Raw genomic sequence first — 24,178 nt, 5'->3', positions numbered from 1 at the left:
AGGGAATTGTACAAGTTCATCATAAAGTAGAAAAATTCCCATGATAGAAATAAAGGATGATTGTCTCGTAGTGAAGTATGTCAAGTTTAAACCAAGGTTTCTGCCACAGGTGTGGCAGGCTTCAAATACTACATTTTAACTGCAATTCATATTGCTTCAAGGTACTAGCAATCCTAAATCAATATTTTGGCTTCATACTGGAATGCAATGTTGCTGTAGACACTGAGCCAAATCTTGCCCTTAGTATTAGATGAACATGCACATGTGTACAAAAGGAGGAAGTAGAGTTGATTTGATATTCCTTTGTGGGATAAAGCTTAATAAACTTATTTGTATCTCCTCTTCCTGCTCATTGAGATGAACTTCAGTATTCCTCTGTCTATTCATCATAATAAAGTCACAGTATCCTTCTTCAGGATTTTTTTTCCTGACACCATCCCCTCCAAATTATCATGAGAAAGTGTGAAGTGTTCCTTATGAGCCCATGGAAAGAGCTTTTTATAGGAATTTTGCATGCACTTAAGTAACTAATGAGACACCTAAGGCTCCTGATGGAATTTCCTTTGCACCCATTGCAAGTACATCCAAATGATCTGTCTATGGTTTCAGCAGTCTGAGTGGGCAGCAGGTAACTTGACCCATGCAAAGCTCTATTTATTACTGAGATTCATCTAGGATGAACTGCACCTGAGGCAAATCACACCTTCCAAACTCTTTTAAAATAATTCTCACCTTTTCCACCCACAATAATTTTCTGTGATATTGTGAAATCCCCCTCAAATTTTTCCATGATGGACAAATTTATTTTTCATGGGGTTGTCAAAAGTGACTTTCTGCATGAAAATTCAGCTTTGACAGCCAGTCTGTAGCCTGGTTTGTCAGGGAAACAAGGGGTATAAGCTCATGCCGTTGGTCTGTCTCCCACTAAAGACTGCTGAGCTGGTTGACTGCTTGTGACATATTCTTGTGGGATACAAGCAGGAACTGACAGTCAGTTTTCCCATCATGAGCTGGAAATGCAGGAAATTACCTCAAGGGATAGATGCAACTGCAACCTGCAGGGAGCAGGAAAGAAGGTTGTGTGTACCATGTGCCCTGTGGCTGACAGGATGGCAGATACAGCTTTCCTAGCAGAGCTACTTCTTAGATTTGACCCTTTCAGCTTAATAAAAGGCTTTCACTTGAAGTTCTTTGCTTGGGCTTGACTTGGTATTATGAAAACTGAGAAACCTCTCTTTAACAAGGCTGTCTTGCTTTACTGTTATTAAATTCTGTAGGCAGGAGTCATCTTAGTATTGTTCTCTTTTACCACTAATCTTTATAAATAGACATAGCCCCTTGACCAGATCCAATCATATTTCAACAGGTGAAAAAAGTAGTACACATGGGAAATAACTCCACTGACACCAGTGGAATGAAATGTTAAATTGGTGTAAATAGGAAAAGAATCAGAAGAACTAGGAGGCCCATTGCTACTGCTGAACTTGTTTTACTACATCTCAGATTATAAGGCCACACAGTCTGTTTCTATAATAAAGGCAGGTAAAGACTTTGTTTTGGAGGTATTTTTACTGAAAGATGGGACATTCAAATTTTGCAACTCTGATGACATCAGTCTAGACTTCCAGGACTGAGAACAGGGGCTTATCTGAGAAACAACTTTTTGTGGCATGTTGTAGTCCACATCGAGTCCTGTTTAAGTACTACCCATGCTTTACAAAGTTAAGAACATTCCTAGTTCCAAGTCTGTATGCCAGCAGGTCTTCACTTCTCCTACCTGTTTGTGAGGATAAACATTAATGTGGCACTTGATACATTCTTGTCCCATGTTAGCCCAGGAGTTTCCACTCATCCATTTTCTCTTGCACTTGGGGCACTTATATTCACCGAAGCAGCGTTTCTTGCCCTGGTATGGAGTCAGGCCTTCTCCTTTTGGACGAGCCTATGAAACAAAGGGAATGAGCAATGAATGACCAAAAAGGGGTGTGTGGGAGTAGTAGAAGAGTAATGGGTTTTTAATTGGGAAACTTTGGGCAAAAGATACTGGAGGCAGACATGAAGGTCATACCCCCTTAGTGAAGAGTGCATGTGTTGAAGCCACAGTTTAACAGTTCTGAGAGTTACTTTTGCAAGAAGCATTCAAAAGTTCAAGAAAACTTGTAACACTTCTGACACTGAACATTGTATTTAGAAACAGGCCTGTAAGCTTTTTGCAATGAACAGTTTTAACATCCATTTCATTATGATAAGATCATCTCTTTTGAGTATATATTGCTATTATATATAGCATCTGGAGAAGTAGCTCACTAGTAAAGAACTATATTTCTCAACTAGATCCTTGTCTATTCCCCACTAGAACCTATCATTAAGAAAACTTTTTATAATTCAGCTTTGCATAGCCTCTAAACAATGAAATACTGGCATTTCATTAGTATGTGGATACGCATTATTTTATGAGTGTGCACAAACTGGGATTGAGTATGAAGGAAAGACATGGTTTTGACTAGTGGAAATCATTCATTTCATGAATTTAGTTTGGTTTCTTGCTCTTGGTAATGGGTTTAACTGATCTCTACATTTCAAAGGAAATAGGAAGGGATTTTCAAATAGACTATTGTGACATCTAAATGTTAAATGTCCCCTAAAGAAAGCCTTCTTAGCTAGGGAAGCTAGTAGAGTAGACAATGACCTTATGCAAATATTGTTTTTATTTTTTCTAAATACACTCACTAAAACCGTGTGTTGTACTCAACAAAAACATAGTAAGCTATGTAATATGCTAATATGGTAAGGTGAAGATGAGACTATTGCATACAGCTGTCCTGAAGGTAGCTGTAAAGATGAAGCCATTTTCCCAGAGTCTCTAGCAGGTGTGGAAATACTGCCCATGTATTCACTGTATTTTGTTTATTGTTGCCTAGAGGGAGATACTTTGCCTCTATAGTGGCAGAATGGTACGATCACCTATCAAAGGATTCTTTGTCACTTATTTATATATCATGCCTCTGCAGGTTTTTTTGTTTGTTTGTTTTTTTTAAGGTTCCCAGATGAAGTTTACAAAGGTTAAATGACCCATCATACTGGGAAAGGGTTTGTTTTTGTTTCGGGAGCTTGTACGATTTCTCAGTGTGTAGGTCCAAATTGTTTTCTATGTGAAAACACGGGTTGAAAAAGCAGGTGGTTGGCAGAAGACCTGAGCTTGGCAGGAGCTCTGAGACTCAAGCTCCCATGGCTGATGGAGATGGTGTATGCTGTGTTACCTCCAGGGTCGCACATGGGAGCAAGAGGGAAAGGAACATTGAGTGCGCTCCCCACTGCAAGCTGGCAGGCAGAAGAGGAGCAACAGGACCCCAAACCTCCTCTGGCCTCTCTTCCCCCTTGCCCCCCCCCCCCCCCCTTAGTGTCAGTAAACAACATTCTCTATTTTTCATGCTTATTCCTCAGCATAACAATATTCTTCTTTAAAAAATCAGATGCAGTAGCAACCTCCATTACAAACAGGCAAACGTCTATAATAATTTGCTTCATGACACTCAATCTGGCAAGCCACTGTAAATATTCTCTTGCTCATAGCAAAGATGAAGCTGACACCAGGACACATATATTTACAGAAGTATTGCACAGAAGAAAAAAAAACTTCATTGGTATAATGAGAAACATTTGGACTTCCATAACTAAATGAGTGCTGGCAGGCCCCCAGAGTGTAATCCTCTGATCCATGGTGTCCCTTGATAAGGATGGGAGATTGTAATTCAATGTAGGGCAGGAAAAAGTCAACTTAGGGAGACATCCTTATTCTGGACGCTTAAGGTGGCTCTGCCTCTGAGGAATTTGTAGCACAACTTAAGTCAGTGTAAGAAGGAGCCACATGCTCTCTTCATTTAGAAATTCTCATGTAATTGAATAAGAACCCTGTGTACAGAGAGCTCCCATGATTGAGAGACGTTCCCCTTCTTCATGAGGCATCACAGATTGCTTTATTTGTAGTTTCAATTGGGGCTATGCTATTGAACAGAAGAAGAGTTCTTTCTGATTCTCAGTTTCAGTTGCATTCTACTTAAACTCCTCCTGCAGTCAGACCTGGAAATGCAGCTTCATTGCCCCTACAAAAAAGCAGTCCTTTCAGAAAACATGCAGGTCACAGAGTGCATTATTTCCAAAAGTAATAGTGCTGACTTTGGAGACAAAGTGTGTCTGAGAAGTCTTGTAAATGTTTACAAACAGTATTTAAACATAACACTCCCACTGCAGTATGTTATGCCAGCCATGAAGAGCATTTAAACATCAGACTCCCACAGCAATATGTTGCGCTAGCCACAATTCACAGACAGAGGAAACTTTCCGAGATGGCCACTTTGAGGGGGCTGATAACTGTAGGTTTCTCCAGGTCAGCTGACTTCAGAGATGCCAATGCCCTGAAATGCTTTGCCCTCACAAAGGCACAGGAGGGCACTGAAGATGCTAGTCGCTGAAGTCCTCTGTGTGTACAGCTGGGCATCAGGAACGGAGGCTTTCCAAATTAGAAGCTACTTTTAAAAGCTGGCTTCTACAACTTGTTCAGTAAATCGGAAGCAGAACCAGGAAAAGAACGTAGAAGCCCTGACTTCAGTGGTAACTTCCTGTTATAATTGCTAGACTAAACTTCTGATTTATTTTTATTTTAACTTTTGGGCTGTCACAGCTCCCTCCTCAGTCAGTGACTTTAATTAGTTTGCTGGCAAAGCTACAACACTCTGTAGGTGTTTCGCTATTCTGCTTTATGGATGTTTATACTTTGCCCTAACAGATATTACTTTCCTTCACATATCTTCAGCTTCCCAAACCATGCCCCACAGGGAATTTGGATTCTCAAACAAACAAGCTCATTTTCTCTAGTGAGAAACATCATTAGGAAGCACTGACAGCAGCGAAGGCAACTCTCCAACTCCCTCCACCCTTCAGGTCCAAACAAAACAGAAATTTGACAGTATTTGGTGGAAGGCAAAACCTGAGTGAGATACACTTATGGCCTGAGAGGTCTGAGTCTGGGTGGTTTTGGTGTGGGGTTTTTGTGTGTGTGTGTGTGGCTTTTGGGTTTTTTTTGTGTGTGCGTGTCTGTGGCTTCAGCAGCAGCACAGCTGAATTGCATAAACATTTCCAAGAAACAGCCTGCTCCTTGGCGCAGAAGCAGCCAGCCCTGCCTGGCAGGGTGCTCGAGCACCCGGTCACTCTGTGACAGAGGTGTCTCAGTCCTCATCCAGCTGGAGGGCAAGAACTGTTTTCACCAAAGGTTTTTCTTAACTAAGTGCCAAAAAAGAGCAAGAAGATACATTTCTTGTCTTTTGGTATTAACCTTAAGACTCTTACTTTACAAAATGTGGGATTTACCTTGCTTAACCATTAACCTATTCCCTCCCCACCCTGGCTTGATTTGAATGGTGTTTAATAATAAACCTTGGTTGGTGTTCAGGTCCTACAATTCCCTCACTGAGCATCATCTTTTCTTACTCTTTCTGCAGATAGGGATTTATTTATGTTCCAAGTTAACCTGGCAAACTTGGCCCTTATTCATAATGGCAAAATATTTTTTTGTTGCCATGTTAACATGTGTTGGTAACATTGCCTTTAGGCCCAGGTAGTCTTTGGCCAGGTTTCTACCCTTGGTTGTTAAAGCTTGGTGGAACTCTGTCTTACCATTGAAATAATATTCAAACTACATTACAAACTGTAATGTGAAAAAGGTTTTTATGTTTTCAGTATTCTTTTTGTCTGGGGAGTTGACAATTTTATGCTTTTAATTCTGATTTGACAGGCTTACTCCGTAAAACCAAAGCTCCCAGCATTTCTCCTGCTATGCGACTGTATGGCTTTCCAACAGCTATATGCATCTTCATTCAGACATTTCAAAGATGATTTAATGCAGCTAGGACAGGTAGGCCTTTGGGGATCATCAAAACTAATCAGATTTTTCTAGAAGGACCAGAAACTAGCCATTACTTGAAATATGTCTCAATGCCCAGATCTAGGCCTACGCAACAGATTCTTTGTGCTGCTTTGACTTTGGGAATCAGCAGGGGATTTGCAGAAGGAAGAGCCTTCCTTCCCTGAGGTACCCCTGGGGTGGGAGCTGTGGCGTCCCAGAGCCCCTTCCCTCCTCCTGGCCCTCAGGCACAAACTGAAGCCAGTCTTGGACTGGCAGTGTTAGTGCTGAGGCTGAAGGGGACTCCCTCTGGCCTTGAATTTGAGAAGCAGCACAGATTCTGCGAAAGCCCTCACTGGGCCCTCTGTTCACTAGCAGTTAGCCAAATGAAAGGGCCTTGCCCTCTGATTCATGAGACAGCGATACATCACCTTGGTCTTCCAGACAAACGCTAAGGCAAAGGAGATCATCACTGCAGGTTTACCTAGTGCCTAGCCAGTGCACGTTTGCCTTGGCTAGATCCAATGTACATATAAAGCCAGTATTTTTTTTGTGTGGCACAGCAATGAAAATGACATCGATATTCCATCCTTCACTGACACCCAGCTGCCTCTATTTTTCATCCTCTTCCTTTCTTCAGCCAAAACCACAAATTGGCCATTATAAGATTCTAGAAGTGTTTAAGTTGAGCTTTTCTGCTGGTAACCAGCCAGCCAAGCTCTCTCTCAACCTATTGGATTGTGCATCTCATGGAGGAATTTGCCAAATCACTTGGCAGTGACAGACATAATAAAGGACTCTTTGCTTTCCCTAGACAATTCTCCCAAAGTATCAGTTTGCAGAGTCAGCAAAACCAAAACACCCCCCCCACACACACACCCCACACCCCCATGCCCTCCTTAAAACTAGGTTAATTATAAGCAACAAGGGGTAGAGAGTTCCCTGAAAAGTGAAATGCAGAGGAACAATTTATTTAGCACTCTTCTTCCCCTCATCTTCCCCTAAGTTTGTGTTACATAGTTGAAAGGCATACAGCACAGGTCAGCATGACACTGGTAGGTGGATGCCCTTCCTAGAAGAACTCTCTAAGGGTCTGCTTATAAGGATGCTTCATCAAATAAAGCAGAAAACCAATAATAGCAAATAACAGCTTGATGCACTGATTGGCTCCCAAGCAGTTTGTGGGAGTGGGAGGGCTGGAACTGTATTTTGAAATGTGAGCCCTCCAACACTCTCAATTGTAAGTCAGTACAACTAGGAGATGGCGTTAAAAAAACATAGCACTCACTTTGTGCAATTGTACATGCATAGTTTTGAGAATGATGAAATGATGGTGATAAAGCATACCCAAAATGTTCAATTAGTAAAGGAAAAAGAAAGTATTAGGACAGCTTTGGCATACTGGGTGTCCTGGCATTCTAGTTCTGACTCTGCAGCAAGTTGTAGAGTATTGGGAAATTCATGGAAGTCCTCTGATCTTTCTCAGCTCTGTGTAGGCTGTGTAGAGAATGAGGACACACTTGCATGTTTATGCCAAAATGGCACATAGAAGGGAATCCTTAGATCGGTCAACCTTTTTTTTCTCTGTCCTTTCTGACTTTTGTATTCATTTAAATCTGAGTATCAACAGAATACATCGACAGATAGAAAGGTTGTATGTTTAGGAAATGAATTCTAACATAGCTGGTCTATTTTTCTTTGCTGTCTGTAGTCCATGTTGCTGGTATATGACATTGCTGATGTGTCACACTGGGGAATTCTGAGGTATTTAAATGAACTGTCGCTACAGCTTTAGTACGTGCAATATAGGAAGAGTATCTAGGGGATACAGAAATCAAATTAATGCTTTGTTTCAGCCTTCTTGCCTCTAGTGTAATTTGTGTATTAGTGATATGATGAGAACTCTTACTTGATATGGGTCAGTTAAAGGAAAAGGGGGATAACTGTCAGAAAGCAGACTCTTCGTTACAGCATTACTATTTAAATAAAAACTTCTGATTTACTGAACAATAGATATTATGGAATTTCTAGCTGTATTACATGTTTCAGACCAAGAATTTATGACAAATAAAACTATATCTGAGCAAGACATGGCTGAAAAATAAAACTTGAAAACTTGTTTGTGTAGCTTAAGAGGAGGCCAGTACAAGTTTTATTTGACTGGGATTTTCTTAGGGGTCTTGTCTGTCACAAGGCTTAGGGCTACTTCAGCCTCTGACTGGGCATTCTACTGTATGGCTTTTCTTGTCACTTGAAGCATCAGGAATTTACACCACTGCACTGATAGAAACAGGCTCGTTCTTCACGGCAGTTAAAGCTCATCAGTTGTTATTGCTGATCTGAAACCTTCTGTCACATTCGTACTACTTCTGCTCTTAAAACCTGATCAAGGTAGGAAGTAGCTTTGTACTGAGGTTCCAAATAATGAAACTATTACAGTCAGGCATCTCATAAAGCTGGTAGGATTTCTCAGCACCTCTTCTCTAGGGCAGTATGCATATTGTAGCCTTCCTGCTTGCCATCAGTGCGTTGGGCTGGGGAAAAGGGGACAATGAGTTGCTGGAGCTGATGCCTGGCATCCCAAAGAAACTTAAAATTAGAAGCATGTAAGACTGCTTAGGCTCCGTGTGTGTCTGCTTGCTGCTCCAGGGGTCACCATATACTGTGCTCTTGCTAGTAACATATTCTGTCACCTTATGTGGACGACAATTTCACAGTCAAGTGTATACAGAAGTTTGCTCCTACACACATTTCTCCTTTCCTTATTTCATCTTCACACATATACCTCTATAGAGCATAAATATAGTCCTCTACTTTACTGGCCCTGCAGGCTGGTGTTCAGAATGGAATACAATTCTCCAGCAGCAGAGCATTAAACAAAACATGCAAGTTTGTGTAGTGTGCAATCCAAAATAACATTAGTCTTTTTATTTTGCTTGAACAAATACCCTATTTCTGCTGTTACAAACATTTTCATTCCCCAAGTCTTACTCTTTGGGAAATATTTAAAAGTATATTGATTAAGCTGTCAGTGAACTTTTATAAGTAAATTTTGAAATGGCAGAAGACCAGTTTTATGTTTGTCATTTTAATATATGAGTATGTATCTCTTGGTTGCTTTGAAAAATCAGTGTTTTCAACATACTGTATGTCAACTGCAATTTTGATCTTGTTTCCACAATGGTAAACCAAGAGTAAGGTTTGGCAGTATTTGTTACCAATAACACGCACATGCTTTCTGATGATGATTAAAGCAGTAGGCATGGTTGTCGTGGACATGCTGATCAAAGTCTAGAAATCTAAGAAGCCGGCTTGGCAAACATTCTAACATTTAAATAAAAATCTGTTTTTGCAGATTTTTTTCAGAATCCTAGCCATGCTTTTTGGAACAAAGGCTTTTCTTCTGCTACAAAATGCCTAGCTGAGCTGATCATTAGAACCATCCTTGGGCCGAAGACATATAATACTCATTTCTGTGCTAAGTCAGTTTGAAGCATTATATTTGCAGCATTGCCAAATGTTAGTTATTATCTGATGTGTCAATTACTAAACAATGAATGATCTCAGAAGCTGATAGTGTGGGTTTCCTTCTTTGTGAATCCTAGTCATCAGTCCACAGCTAGTAAAGAGATAGAAAACATGCAAAAGCTCAGTACCATACAGTCTGAGAAAAAACCTGTATTAATTATAGTACGCTGTTTTCATGGGTCTCTGTCTTCATAAAAAAAGACTTGGAGGTATTGACACAAGCAAGCAGTGCAACAGAAAAGTATTTGGGAAGAATGGTAACGTGGTGACAGGACTAGTGGTGGACTTCCAACACCTGGATCGAGTATGTAGCCCTAACAGATTTTTCTGTCTGATCTTGATCAACTCATGTAATCAGACTGTACCTCAGCTCTTCATTTGTAGTAGGGAGAGGTCTTTCTGCTGTTTCCTGCCACTTCTGTGGTTCTGTGGCATTGTATAATCACTTTGGGCTACATATGGTGATTGTGTAGCATAATGGAACCTTGAACTTCATCTGGGCCATCTAAGCGCTATTGTAACATACCAAGCAAATAACACTCACAAAACTTTCAGTCAATCCTTTTCACCCAAGAAAATTTGGGTGGAGAAACATGTTCTCTGTAGATGAAGCTTGTTAGTGGAGTCTTAATAGAAGGTAAAACTCCCCTTGCATTCACAATTCTAACTTCAGTTTTTTGTTGGTGTTTTTTTTTTCTGAATGTTCACATGAATTTTCCAGGTTTCAGAATTTCAAACGTTATGTTTATATATTCAGTTATATAATGTTATATACAGGGCAGCAGGCAATGATCAAGTGTTTAATGTGTTTGGTAGACTCTCAGAACCACAGAGCTCAACTAACCCTACCCAAATCTTCTACTAAGGAAAGCTGCAAACAATTATCTTTGTTAACTGCACTTCAAGGACTTATTTTACCTGTGCATGCTACTCTTTGCTTCTTGAATGACTGTGAAAGAGCTCCCAAAATGACTATCTATACTTGGGGCCAATCACAGCTTTAATATGTTTGCTCCTGTAGGATCTTGAAAACAATGGAAGTACTTGAGCATATAAATAGCTGCCTAATGAATCTTCTTTTGAAAGTATTGCATAACTGAGCCTATCCCAGAACCTAAAATTTCAAGAACAGGGAAAGAATAGGCCTTTAGTCTTTATGCATGTGAAGATAACCATCAAAATTTGAACCAAATGTTAACTCACACAACGAAGCAAGCATACTGAAAAAAATTCTTAGGGAATTGTGTAGTGAAACCTGTTTTCAATGTATTGTTTGATGCAATATGAAGTAAAAAAGGGGGTGGGGCTAGAAAGCAGGAATGGGTAGTGCCAAATAAACCTGGGTCCCTGCTGTATAGTTTAAATATTGTATGTCATTCAGAAAATAGGGATTTGCATATCAAATTAGGCATGTGGAAGAGTTAAAATTACCCTCGCCTGCTGGGATGCAGTGAGGCACTTCTTTTCAGTGTTATAAGATCATATTCTTCCAAACAGCTTGAGATAAAAGGAAGTGGTTGAAATCTTTCTTTCCCCTTCTCTGATACAAAATTGGCCATGCTGAATTAATTATGAAGAAACTAGGAATGTATTCATTTTAATAGTTTCCTGATGTGTGGACTCTTTTGTCTCTCTTCATCCGTTGCTTGAAAACATACAATGGCAATACCCTCCTACTCTATCCCTCCCCCTTCTCCTCTGGTAGCACACTATATTAAATTTGTTGGCATTTTTTTCAGTAGTTGGAATCAGAGTTTGGGAGCAGTGAGGGGTCACACCCTTGCTATAATCAGGCATTACCTCTTCCAAGCTGAGGTCAAGACTCCTATTTTTGGACCTGTTTAATTGGTCCACCTCAGATGGCTTCATGTGGGTTTCAGATTTTTCCTAGGGCTAATGTGGCACAGCTGGGGCACTGCTCTAGCAATGAGCTGACAGGTCTAAAGATGATGATCATCTGTCCTTTAAAAAGCAGCGGAATAGCTCTGGTAGCCCCTTGCCTCTCCATAGGTCATGGGACCCTTCCAGAGGCAAAACAGATAGGAAGGCAGACAGATGTCACTGAACTGAGTGCAGGTGCTTTTGAAGCCCCATTCAAAATGTGGGATGTTGCACTCTGCTTCATTGCTGTTCTGAGATGTGCTTATGCAAAATCTCCACCTGAAGAGAAGATTTGGACTGAATTATGAGGTTGAGATGCAGCTGCAGATCTCCAATAGATTCTGTGACGGTACTTCTTTCCTTATTCAGTGTTCAGGTAAAGAAATTGCATGAGAAAACTCTGTCCAGACTACATTTGGGTGCGCCAATATTTGGTCAAAGCAAAATTTCAGAAGATGATTTGGATCAGGGTATTTTCCAATTTATGTGGTGACCACAGAGCTTGTGTTGATTTTTGGTTTATGTTTCAGCTGAGAATCTGAGACGTTTTTTCACATCAAACTACACGCAGAGTAAGTGTTGCCCCTACTATTTGAACTGTTTGTGAAAGCTGCATAGGAACTTTAATTGCAGACATGACCATTTGCAAAACATTTAGTACTTGCTCTTCATGAACTACGGTAGCTTTATCTTATACTGGGTGCAGCTTGATATCACTTTAATGTGAATTTACAGAGGGGAGTAGAGAAAGGGCCTGTATTAGATATAAAGAGGACTGTAGGCACTGATGGGAGATAGCTTCCTCTGCTGCTCAAGTGGCTTTGTAAAATCCTGCTGTATGACTATCCGTATCTTTTGGTGCCTTTATCCTTTTGTAAATCTGCACCTGTTGTGGCTTTCCTCCATGCTATATATCCGCTTGGCTACACTTGCTGAAAGTACTTTGGGAGGGACTTCAATACCTCAGTGATCTTAAGAAGAAACCTCAACTTGGGAATCTGCTACTTTTGCTTGTTCATTAGAAACACAGTCTGTTGATATCCAGGGATGTCAGTGAGATCACTGCTTTATGCTAAGGTACTTCTTCCACTGAGGCAGAGTGGTTTGTAGGACTCAAATTACATTAATGAGGAAATGACAATAAATAATGATTTTATTTCTATTAGAAGCTTTGACATCATTCATGTATCTAAAAAACCCATCCATTTCTTCTTCTAGTTTCCAAATGAAACTGCATCACCCCAAAGCATTATCTGTTTTTCTTCTATCCTAAAAATTTGTAGCCCACAGCAAGGTCAACCTGATACAACAGATACTGAAATATCCTTAACTAAGACAGACATTTTTGAGAAATATATCAAGTTTTTATCCAGTTTCCTGAATAGTCTCTGTCCTGGGCTCTGACAGTGGCCAAAGGATGAGCACTTTGCTCTCTGCAGGCTCAGAAAGGGGGTATACAGGGGATGGTATTGCACTGGCAGGTTGAGAATACATGGTGTGGGGAGCAGGAGGCGGCAGCAAAGCAGAGAATATTTTAATTCAATGCAATTGCACAATGCAATATGAAATAAAACTTTAGCAGCATTACCAATCAGGAAATGGTTTGTTTTTCTCTGACTTGACTTTACACTGCTTGTTGCACCCTCTGGACTGACACACTCTTTTCTTGTTCCCTTCATATGTGTATGAATCATAATAACAATGGATTTATTTTAGCCTGAATTAGGAATGCTTCTGCTCTTGTAAAGGTTTTACCTCTTCAAAACAACTCTTGGAAAGCAAAGGAAATATTTTTAAGGTGATAAGGATGAGTTTCAGGGGAAAGGATGTTTCTAGAAGAACTCAGCCTTCTTCCTTCCTTCTGCTCTGAAAGGGACAGGATCTCTTTCAACTACTCACTAAATCCTTAAGGATTCAAGACCTGGTTCATGGCACATCCTGCACACTGCATAAGAATAGGTATAACTACAGTAAGAAAAATCCATCAGGAGAGTGCATGTCATGAGCAGAAGAATGTGGTTTTGTGGTTAAAGCACTGGACTGGGCCTCCGCAAGCCTGGGCTTCATTTCTGGCTTGACTACAGCCTCTTTCTGTGGGTTTGTGGACAAGCTACTTGATCTCTCTGTGCTTCAATTTTTCATCTGGAGTACGGGCAGTACTAGCGTACCTCATATTCTGAGACTACAATTAATGTTTGTTCCTACAAAAGTGAGCAGTATGCATGAATCTTGAGTTATGCAATTCTCAGATGAGGGTTTTGAACAAGGACTGCTATAGGCCTGTCACCGGTGACCCTGACCTCACCTTTTGAGCCAGTTTTTTTAAAGGCTCTGCTTAACAGATGTTTTCTCTTTCATATATTTTATGTTTTCCCTACAACATGGTTGGTTAAAGTAGTCAGAAATGTCATTTTCCATTAACTGCTTGTGACATCTCCACTGATACATCGTTAAAAAAAGTAAACACAAACCACATGGCAGATGGTAAGGCAAGTACATATACAGTTGTTACAAGGATTTCTAGCTAGGAAATTCTTTATGCAAAAGATAAAGCATGTGCCCTCTTTAGAAATCCTTCCACTGTAACAAAAACAATGCAAGGACTGCCTGCACCCCCTCTAACCTCCCCACCCCTCTACGAGGCTCCCAGGATGCTAGCACACAGAGCAGGCTGTGGCCTGTCTTCCTCCAAGATGAAATACCACAGCAAGAGTGTCATTGCTTCTAGCTGGAATGGGCCCTTTGCTTGAACTATTAAGACAGGGAAAGGAAATAAAGACCAGATGAGCAACCACCCTCCCTTTCTCCATCTCGGACTCCTTCCCTCCACCTTCCCCCACCAGCACGCTGTCTCCAAGATGACATACAAAAACATGTATTGAGTCAGTCAGCCTGCTTTAAATTACAGCATTCTTTTTGAGCCTGGAAAAAGACATGCTATGCATAGCCCAAAAATGAAACATGACTTCAGCTGCTGATATCTTAACTTCTTAAATGTTTATTATATTTAATAATGTGAAAGGGACTTTTTTTCTGTTCCTAGTGTTCTTTCCTCTAGAAGTATTCTGCCAGGTTACACATGAGCATAAAGCATAGAAGAAAGTCTTAGAAACCCACCCCTTCTGCCCAGAGCAGTCATGTGTAAGTCTACCTCAAGAGCCTTCAAATCCCAGCTACCTGACTCAGTTCATGTGCATAACATCACTTGAGAGCTCCTTGCTTGCTCACTTGCTTTGGACACCTGTGCATGTGCAGGTGCCTGGTAAGAAGTCCTTGCTAGAATTTTCTTCTACTATAGGCTCAGTCTCTCTATTATGAAAGAGCAGGTTTTTAACATCTTAATTGAAGCGCATCAGAAAAGTCTGTTTTAAACATAACCATTGGTTTACAGTGAAAACTTATAGGCATATACACCTGCACTTTAGATGACCCGAAGACAACCATCCTTTGGTGTGAATTTTGTGATAATACAGTATGAATCCACACCTCTAATCTTTTCCATACTTCCCTCCCTTCTCAGTCCATCCTGTTCCTGCAGTTGTATTTGCATTTTCCATCCTGCTCCTTCACTGTTTTTTTCCACTATGTGCAAAACTAGCTTGAATCATCTACAGAATTACTTGTGTCATGCTACCAAAACAGCATCATCAGCTGCCAAAATTTGTTAACCATTCTGTGATGTTCACGGTTGATGTTTGTAGTGTTACAAGAACTTTGAGCATTTTACTGAAACTCTTATGGAAAGGAACTGAGGCAATCTGGTTACCTCTGTAGTATCTGTCTTGACCACATGCATAAATATGCAGTGTCCTGAAGGTGAGGAAGGATGGACCACAATCAATACATACAGAGTGAGAATGTTAACAGGTATGTGAAGGGTGAGAGCACAACATAGTGAAAGCATTGGGTGAAGACTGCTCACATCAGAGTTCTGGCTAGACTGAAACAAGTGCATCTAGGAGATGACTGATGCACAGAAAAGATAAAGAGTAAAATTTATAGCCCTTTCAGTGATTCAGATTCTGCCAAAAAGTTAGCTAACTGACTCTACCTCTTCACTACTAATTATTCTGTTCTTCTAATCTGTCACAAAAGAAGCCAAGAGAAGGACTGTTATCTGAAAATTTTGGGGAAACAGAAAGGTCATAGGTTGAATCAGGCCATGGATGTTGTATGTCTTGGTCCATAACTGTGGCTTTTGAGAGAAATAAAATCTCTTATGTGTTGAAATAGGAAACTCATGTCTGACTCATCAGGCTGTCTGGCTGTACTGTGAGAAATTACATCTTTTGGACACCTATGTTTTAGGTTTGTTCTGTACAGCTGTGTAGCAGGATAAGATAATCATTGCTGTTAAAAATTTTGAATGGAAACTCTGTTTTGACCAGAACATAGTCAAAGTGAAACAAAACTGTAACTGTCTAAAGTGAGTTGTAATCACCATTTCCTTTAATGCAAGTAGATGACATTTCTGTTCCAGTTTTTTTAATTACCTCTTTGCCTATTCCTTCTTTTAAAAGCAAAACTATTCAACTGTTTGCAACCTTCACAATATGTTTGTACAGTGGCCCCAGACAGCATTTCCTATACTTAAGCATTTTATTGCCAAAGACACTCATGCACAGCACTTTCTTATCATGGATACCTAAAATCTCACTTCCTGAAAGTCACCACTTCCCTGCCTATGTACAGAGAGTAGGTGTCAGCATAGGAGTCTCACACTGGACTGCTCTGAGCACGTGATGTTGTCAGTAGCCCAGATCTGTTGCTAGCAGCTGACCCAAAATGAGCGTGTAGGCTGAGGCCAACTGGTAGTAGTTCCATATTCTTTGACATATACTGACCCTAAGCAACATCAGGAGACTGATTGGAAGATGAACAGGCCTTACAGAGTAAATAATCTTTCCCCCCAAAGGGAGAAATTTTTTTTCAAGAAAAAACCCAAGCCAACACCAAAACCCACCCCCAAGTTAGGCATCTCTTTTACTAGTGAAGAACATACTGCACCAGAAAGCACATGTGAAGGACAGCTGCAGTGTTCGGCTACTGTACGTGTTCCAGGAGCATTTTTTTCCTAAGGTGCTAGTTCTATTTTAGAGATTATACCCATCACCCTGTTCCAAGTATCTGATTCCACCTTTGTCCTAGCAGACAGCTTCAATACTCTCAGGCAAGTAAAGTGAAAAGCTCACTATCAAACAACAGAAAGGATGAATACATGTTCTAATAGAAACCTCATGAGAGCAGAGGATCCACCAAGGGGCTCTAGGGCACAGAAGGCATGACAAGGCTTTGTGCTATGTTGAGTACTTTTCATGGGAACGTGTTTGTGATCAAGGCCATCTTCAACTCTTCTGAAGTCTAAGGCAGTCTTCCTGACACAGACAGTGAACAGGCCACTGCAAAGTATCTTTACTAGATGCTGTCTCTCTGTTGTTTGCTCAAGGCTAAGAAACTATTCATTTTTGAAAGAGTATTGTGCAAGAAGCATCTGGTACAAAATGCTTGCTATGGTGTTTGCTGCAGAAGATGATTGGAGAGGTGCGATGAAGATTTGGGGGAGGTGTGCAGTTCTTTATCCCTTTTGCTTTTTCACTGATACTCTTTCCTTAGACTAGCATCTCTCAATGGATAGATTCATGCCTGCTCTGCTTGCAGAGATGCAGTGGGAGTGAATTTGCCTTGATCTTGGAGGGGAAGAAAAAATTCCAAACCATTGAGAAAACCTTATCAGGAGTCCATGATTGTGTTTTTGATATTAAGATACTCCTCTCTGTTGCATGGGAGTATTTCAGCAGTGTTATTGATTTAAGAAAAAAAAAAAAACCAAGAAAAAATCAATATGGAATGATAAAATAGAAGATGAACAGAAACAAGCGTATCCCACTTGATTTACTATAAGGTCTCTGAGTCTAAGGGTGTTACCTTCCCAAACCAAGGAGTACCGTCAAGGCTATGCTGTTCTAGTAAGGCACGAGTTGACTCTTGTGCGGAGGCTGGCACAGCAGCAAACGTCTCCTAGCCCCTTGATTTATTTTTTTTCAGTCTTTCCAAGGACCAGTTAACTTTATTCGCTCTGCATTTCAGGGGGATGTGCAGTTCAGTGTGTGCCTGGTGAGAGGCTCATTATCCTCCGCAGGCTCAACACAAACCCTCGATTTTTAAAAGATGACAAAAGAGGTGGCCGGTCCCAGTTTCCGGTCCCCCCGGCCGAGCCAGCGCGGCAGGGTCCTCGTCCCCGCCGCAGCTGCCTCTTTGTGTGCTTGGGCATAATGAGGAGAGCTCGGGAGGAAGCTGACACAGGTGTGCCACGGGGCCAGGGACTTGGCCGGGGACACTGCCTCGAGTGCGCGCGCACGTCTCCCTACACACGGGTCTTGTGTTCGGTCTTGGCCGCGGCCTTCAAGGGCCTCCTTGTCGCAGCACAAACAATGGCGTCGTGCAGCCTCCCTTGTGTGCTGCCTCCTGGCCGGCGCTGGCCAGAATAATCCCCTTTCTCAGCCTTAATACCACAGCAGAAATGTCATCCTTATTCTGTAACGCTGGCATTTGTCAACTTGGGGGGAACAAAGAGAGCATTCATTGAGCAGGAGACAGGCAGAGGGCCTCAGGAAAAGCCCTTTGAGGGGACAGAAAATGTTCTTCTGTCAAACTTTGAACTCCACCAGAGCTGCCATTTGTCTTCAGGTCTGACCAGACTGGAGACAGAGGGCTGCCTTGCGTTGACCACGTCTTCAGCTGGGGTCGCAGGGCCAATTCAGGTTTGTTTTTTAGGATGGCTGACTAGTAACAAATGGCCTTTCTTCTGGGCCAGCCCCATCTATACTAATTGTAGAGCTCTACTGCTCAGCTGGGTTTGCTCTTGCTTGGCAAAATTAAACCTATAAGAAATGGATTTATCTTCATGCTTACTTTATACACAGATGCAGTTATTCTAATATCAGAGACTTGTATCTCCTGTCCAATGCTTAGCAATACAAGAACCCTGCCAGCAGCGAGGGACAGCTTGAGCTCTATCAAAGGTACTGGTGAGAGGCAGCAAGATGAAGCAGGGGAAGCCTGCTCTTCCTTGGACATCCTAGTAAGCCCTGCAGGATGCTGAGGGGCAGTAGGCATTTCCACTGAAGATAAATAGGTCAACAACAACCTGTGGAAGAGATTGAGCCCTTTTGACAGTTTGCTCAATGAGTCAGCAGACTCCTCACAAACAGCATTGGCTCCTCTTGCTCTTGTTGTTGAATTAAAGTAGATGGCTCAGGATAGCATAACGTAACCAAGAATATTCCACTCTATTGAAACAGATCCAGTGGAGAGCGGTACCAGTCTGTGCTTTGTATTTTGCTAACTCTTCACAGTAATAAATCTTTTGTCTAAAAGTACTGGGGTATGCTCAGTATGTATGGTCTTCAGGAAGAGAAGCTCTTTCTAATGGCTATCAAATGCAAGACTTTGTTAATGATAATGGGATTTGAATCAGTTTTGAGAAGCTGAAACAATTTTATCATAATACATAATTACTCTAAATGTAAGATTAATAACAGCAGCAATAAGAAAAGGATCTAGAAAGATAATATGTTCATTAGGCATTTAACTTCCATGTATAAATGGAAACAAAAGAAGAGTATGTGTTATGTACATTTATTGAGGTATACAATTCACTCAGCAAATGCAGGGAATTTTCCTTAAAATGGTGAATGTTAGAGTTCAATTTGATATAATGTTATTGCTAGATGGATCATCAGTGAAGCTGTAGTTAAATAGCTCCATAGTAAATTTTGAGAGCTGATGGGAATTGACAGAGAAGACTCTGGGATAGTGGGATGGTGCCTCAGGTGACCCCTTCCTAAAAGCTGGTGTAGCCAAGCCAGCTCGGGAGGAAGAATAGTGTTCTATGCCATTTTAGTTCCTTCTTGAAGATAAAAGGAAGAAATATGTGTCAAGTATGTCACTATTAATCTATTTTGATGGTTGTGAGGAGTGCTTTGGTTTTACAACAAGATGCTACAGCTGTCAGACTGGCCTGTGGGCAGCACACTCTGTGTTGCCAGGATGTGTTCAGGGAAACGTGCAAAAAATCATTTTAGAGACTGCCCATTACCCACTTCTTTTTAAGGACATGGTTCTGCACATGAAATCAGGATATAAACAGGAAAAGCCTCCACCTTCATCTTGTTATCTGCATATGCAGTAGAAGGGGAATCCAGAGTGTCTTCATTTCTCTAAAGCATCCATGGTATTCCTAAACCATCACTTAGGACTTGGATTTAAACAGTGTGAACTGAAGTCACATCCTCAACATCAGGCAAAGAAGTACCTGAAAATCCCTTCTCTTGCCTGTACTGTTTTCCCCACTGGCTATAAAACAGTAGAGTAGATATTTTCTTTTTCTGCTTAGAAATATATGAAGAATGAATAAGGAGAACTCTTCAGAATACATGGACAGGGAATTTAAGGACTATAAACATAATCTGTAATGAAGTCAATAGAAAGAGTGGATTAAAATAGAAACATAACAATGTGTTATGAAGGAGAGATGTATGAAAAAAGTGTGGAATCACATATTCACTGTAATTTGCAGGGTAGCAAGGAAGTGGAGTGTTAATACCAAACTTGCACAGAGAGAGATGTGCCCATCGGTCAGAAGTGCATATTTGTGCTCTCTCAGCAGCTTCTCCAACAGTCAGCATTGTTTCCTGCTCTTTCACTATTTTTTTTTTTCAGTGGGCTCTATTTTTAAAATATTACATATTAAAATAGTGCTCTGCTGTAGAAGGGGGCAGGGGGTGGGTGAGGTGGGACAACAACTGTCCAGTGCTTTAAAGTGAAAATAGTAGTTGTAATATCTATGTATGTAGTTTGTCAAACCAGAGGTGTTTTTAAAAAAAAAAAAAAAAAAAAAAAAAAAAGGTTTTAATGCCAGAAGACTGTAACCACACAAGGACTATCTTTCAGCTCTCTTATGAAACAGATGTTTCATTGCTTCATATAGAGGAAACAGAGATCAGCTGATTACCTCACAGGTTGGCCTGAGTGAGCATGTTGCTCCCAGTTAATGACTGTGAGAAGTGTTGTAGAAATGCACAGTTTGACTTGGGAAAGGGGCAGTGGTGAATAACCAGCTTGGAGTGGTACTTGGCAAGAAGGTTGTAATGACAGTATATTTTTGAAGGCACCGTGAAACAAAGAAGTGCTCCAAAAAAAGGAGATATACACAACAAACTCCAGGGCAGGAGAACAGCTGCAAAAATATTTTCTGCCTTTGTTTTATCTCTGATTTGAAACTGAACTGCTTTGTTTCACAGTGCCTGCAAACAACTGGAACACTTCTAATGCCACTATTCATACCTGTTTGTAGAAAAGTTGGAGCTATTTGCAGCCATCTCAGCATGTAGATGGATCTGCATTTAACAGGACTTTGTTAACCAAGGAGGAGAGGTATTTAAAATCATTAGTTCAGATTTTACAGTTGTGACCTCTGCAGGCTGCACAGCCACTGTTGGTGGGCAGCACTGTTCTGCAGGGAGGGTGCAGAAGGGCTCACCAGGGCTGGGTGTCATTCTGCTTGGTGCATAGGTAGTGTGAAGGACACAAGATTAGGAGTGCTGCTGTTTGGTGCCCGTACACATCTGCCGCTGGGGTAACTTGCAGATATCTGCCTAGACTGCAGGTCCTGTCACATCACTGGACAAGCATCCATCACACATGGGGGAGCAGACAGACACCCCTGCTTTGGTGCTGTTGTCCTGCAACCAGGCCAGGCGTGCACACAGCAGGAGCCATGCTGCTTGTGATGCAGATGTCTGCAGCTTCTGCTCAGGTGGCTGGGGTGGGTCATGGCAGCCCTCAAGTGCTGTCATAAAAGCTGGGTGGTCTGTCCCAGCTAATATGTACACAATTTTGCAGCTTTTTGCATAGGATGCTTCTTTGGAAAACACTCTCTCTGTCTGTATGCACTGGAAACTGTTTTGGGACTTTATTGAAGGACACATTCAACACTGTATAAGGTCAACTGTGCCGAAAATTTAAGGCAGCTCTGTTACAGCAAAGTCAGTTTCGTAAACTTGCATAAGAAATTGCTTTCAACCACAACATAGCAATAGTCTGTTGAAGCGTGTGGGGCCAATTTAGGATTTGCATTCCCCTCTCTCTCAAACAATTAGCTCAGCTAAAAGTGGGTTATACTACAAGTGTTTAACCAAGAGAAAAAAAGTAACATTTCTTCCACTAACCAGCGTTATGGATTAATGAAGAACAGAAGTAAAACTGCACATGAAGCTCCTGCCTGGCAGTGAGAGCTTTTCAGACTACAGTTCAGAACTTCTCCCTAAGAAAAGCAGTGATCTAGATTGCCTGGATTTGAGCCTGCAGTGCCTGTGTTGTGCACAGCAACAGCTGCCGGTTCCTGGCTGGGAACAGGACTGGCAGGGGGATGGGGACAGCGCAGGGCTTCCAGCAGCTGGGAGTAGGTCACACTGGTGAAAAGGAAGGACAAAACGAAAGAGTTGGACCTTGCCAGTAAAAGGGCATATAAATAAAGGATGGAGAATTTTTCTTCTGTCCAGGAAATAGAGACTAACTATTCACAAACCTGTTTACTACAATAAATGAATAAAAGCCTTAGAGCACAGAGTTTTGCACTCATTTGAATATGGTAATTATCTTTAGGCCATTCAGATAGAGATTAATATCCCCACAAGCAAAGGATATATTCATTCTCTTAAATGGAGAGAGCTGAACAGCCCCTTACGCTGAAGACAAGACAGAGTTTGCAGAAGTAATTAAGCACCCAAGGCACACTGACTTCCTACGGCTGCCTTGAAATTCCTGGACTGATGATGTACTACCATGGCAAGGTATATAATAGGAGGAAAGGGCCTGTGACCATTTTGGCCAGCACGAAGATGAACTTCCCTTTGCAGCATCTGCACTGTTTGCACATTGCGCTTAGTCATGTAAACATGTTTCCAAAAACAAACAAGTGCAGATGCTAGCTGAACTGGACTTAAACAAAGGTCATTCAGGTGGCACTGTCCAAACCAAGGCCCTAAATCCCAGTACATTCTGGTACCTGACTACAGAGCAGCAAACCAAACACTGTTTTCTCCCATATTATATGTAAAGTGTTATTCCCCCTTTGTTTCTTTGGTCCTTTCTTAGTAGAAATTGCAGTGTGCAGTATTGGATTTTGAAGGGAATATTCTGAAACCTTGTGTTGCAGACCAAATGTCACAAAATAGACACTTGTTGTAGATGGTGGGAAGTTTAGTTAGTTAAATGGAAATGTAATACACAAGCTTTTTTATCTGAGGGAGAAACAGAGCAGTCCAAAATGCTGACTAGCATTAAGGACAGGTATGACTTCGGTGCCCCTGTCTCCCTTCAGGAGAAAGAGTGTGAGCAATGCAATCAGTTCTTTCAGCCTTGCCTACACGTGCATTCTACTTGATGATCAGCTGCCTGAAATCAGATCTCTTCCAGAAAACAGAAGAGTAAATGAGGTGAAATGACTATCAGATAGTCTGTGCTTATTAGTTGTTAATTAACAGAATTGTCTACTCTGTTATGTTTCTTTCTTTCCTGCTATGACTTTCATGCTGTTCCTTATTCTTTTCTTCTTTCCTTCTCTTTTCAGGATCAGTGTTCTTAATGTTTAAAAAATTCAACAGTGGAGGGAAAAAAAAGTATGTGTAAAATCTCCTCTAAGTCATTCTTCTCTGCAGAAAGACAGAGCTCTGTCATCTACAAATGAAGCTTTCTTTCCAGTTACACATCTCACCCCTCAGCACTGTCCTCCACCCTGACTACTTACTTCTTTTAGTCACATTAGAATAAACAGACTTCTCTCTGTAGGGCTCGGTGGTTAGTAATAACTCAGCCCCATGAGGCAGAAATATAACTTTATAGTCTATGTGATCTGTCAGAAGTGGTGATATGTAAGACTGTACTGTAAGTAGTTGCAGGAAATGCAGCGTACAGACCGATTTATTAAAATCTATTGTAGAAACAGACACACGAACTGTAGCAATTAATGAAAAAAGTCACAGAAATCTGACTGTATACAACTTGCCAATTATTTTTAAACATGAAATTGCACCAGTAAACTGTTTTCAATTAGTGATATATCAGTTCCATTCAAAATTGAGCGGGAGATCCCAGCTGAGTGTAGAAACTGTAGTAGATGGGAAAATATTGCATATTGGCTTTGGGTTCTTCTGAATTTCAAACCAAAAATGAGTGTAGATGATGGTTTTGTTTATAATACTTGCTGGGAACTTGAAAATTTGCCTTTTTACCTCTCTTACAACATCAGAATTACAATCACTTTCCTAGACTTGACTGGGAAAAAAACCCATGTTCCTGACTGATGGAAAAAGAGGTTCTCTCAAACAGGGAGCACAGACAAACATTAACTCATATTAAACATAGTACTAATACATGTAAAGAGAACACAGGAGCTGAAGTGTTCTGCATGCTGTGCTGATTCAAAACCAGCAAGAAGATATGCATCCTTTAGATGCATAGAAAGATGGAAGAAAATATCCTAGACAGTTCATTATCCTGGGATAATCAGCAGTAAGACCAAAGCACTTCCAGACAGTACATTATGTCCTAACATCATTTGGCAGTCTCTCCCACCCTTCTTTAGTGCAGTGGAAATCTTGTTCTAGACAGGACTTTTCATTTTTAAATATATCATAAACATATGTAATTCAATACATATTTACCTGAAGACAAGCTCAAACTGTGCACACCTTGTACTCAGGGAGGCTTGTGGTAATCCTTAATTCCTGAGTGCCCTTATTCCTGAAGTGAAGACTCCCCTATTAAAAAGGTTGGTGCCCTTGGGGACAAGTGCTAGTGAAACTGTTG

At 41.0% G+C, this 24,178-nt stretch overlaps 1 protein-coding gene across 1 annotated transcript in view; it reads right to left on the bottom strand.

Moving 5' to 3' along the window:
* Positions 1-24,178, bottom strand: part of ZCCHC24 (zinc finger CCHC-type containing 24) — a 121,598-nt gene that overhangs the window by 15,279 nt on the left and 82,141 nt on the right. Inside the window, exon 3 of the mRNA XM_075025634.1 lies at positions 1,778-1,942. Within this exon, the coding sequence (XP_074881735.1) occupies positions 1,778-1,942 (165 nt within the window). The remainder of the gene's footprint in view (positions 1-1,777; positions 1,943-24,178) is intronic.

The sequence above is a fragment of the Buteo buteo genome, chromosome 4 (genome assembly GCF_964188355.1).
Source record: "Buteo buteo chromosome 4, bButBut1.hap1.1, whole genome shotgun sequence".
In the NCBI taxonomy this organism is placed as follows: domain Eukaryota; kingdom Metazoa; phylum Chordata; class Aves; order Accipitriformes; family Accipitridae; genus Buteo; species Buteo buteo.
This window is presented reverse-complemented; position numbering and strand designations above follow the sequence as displayed.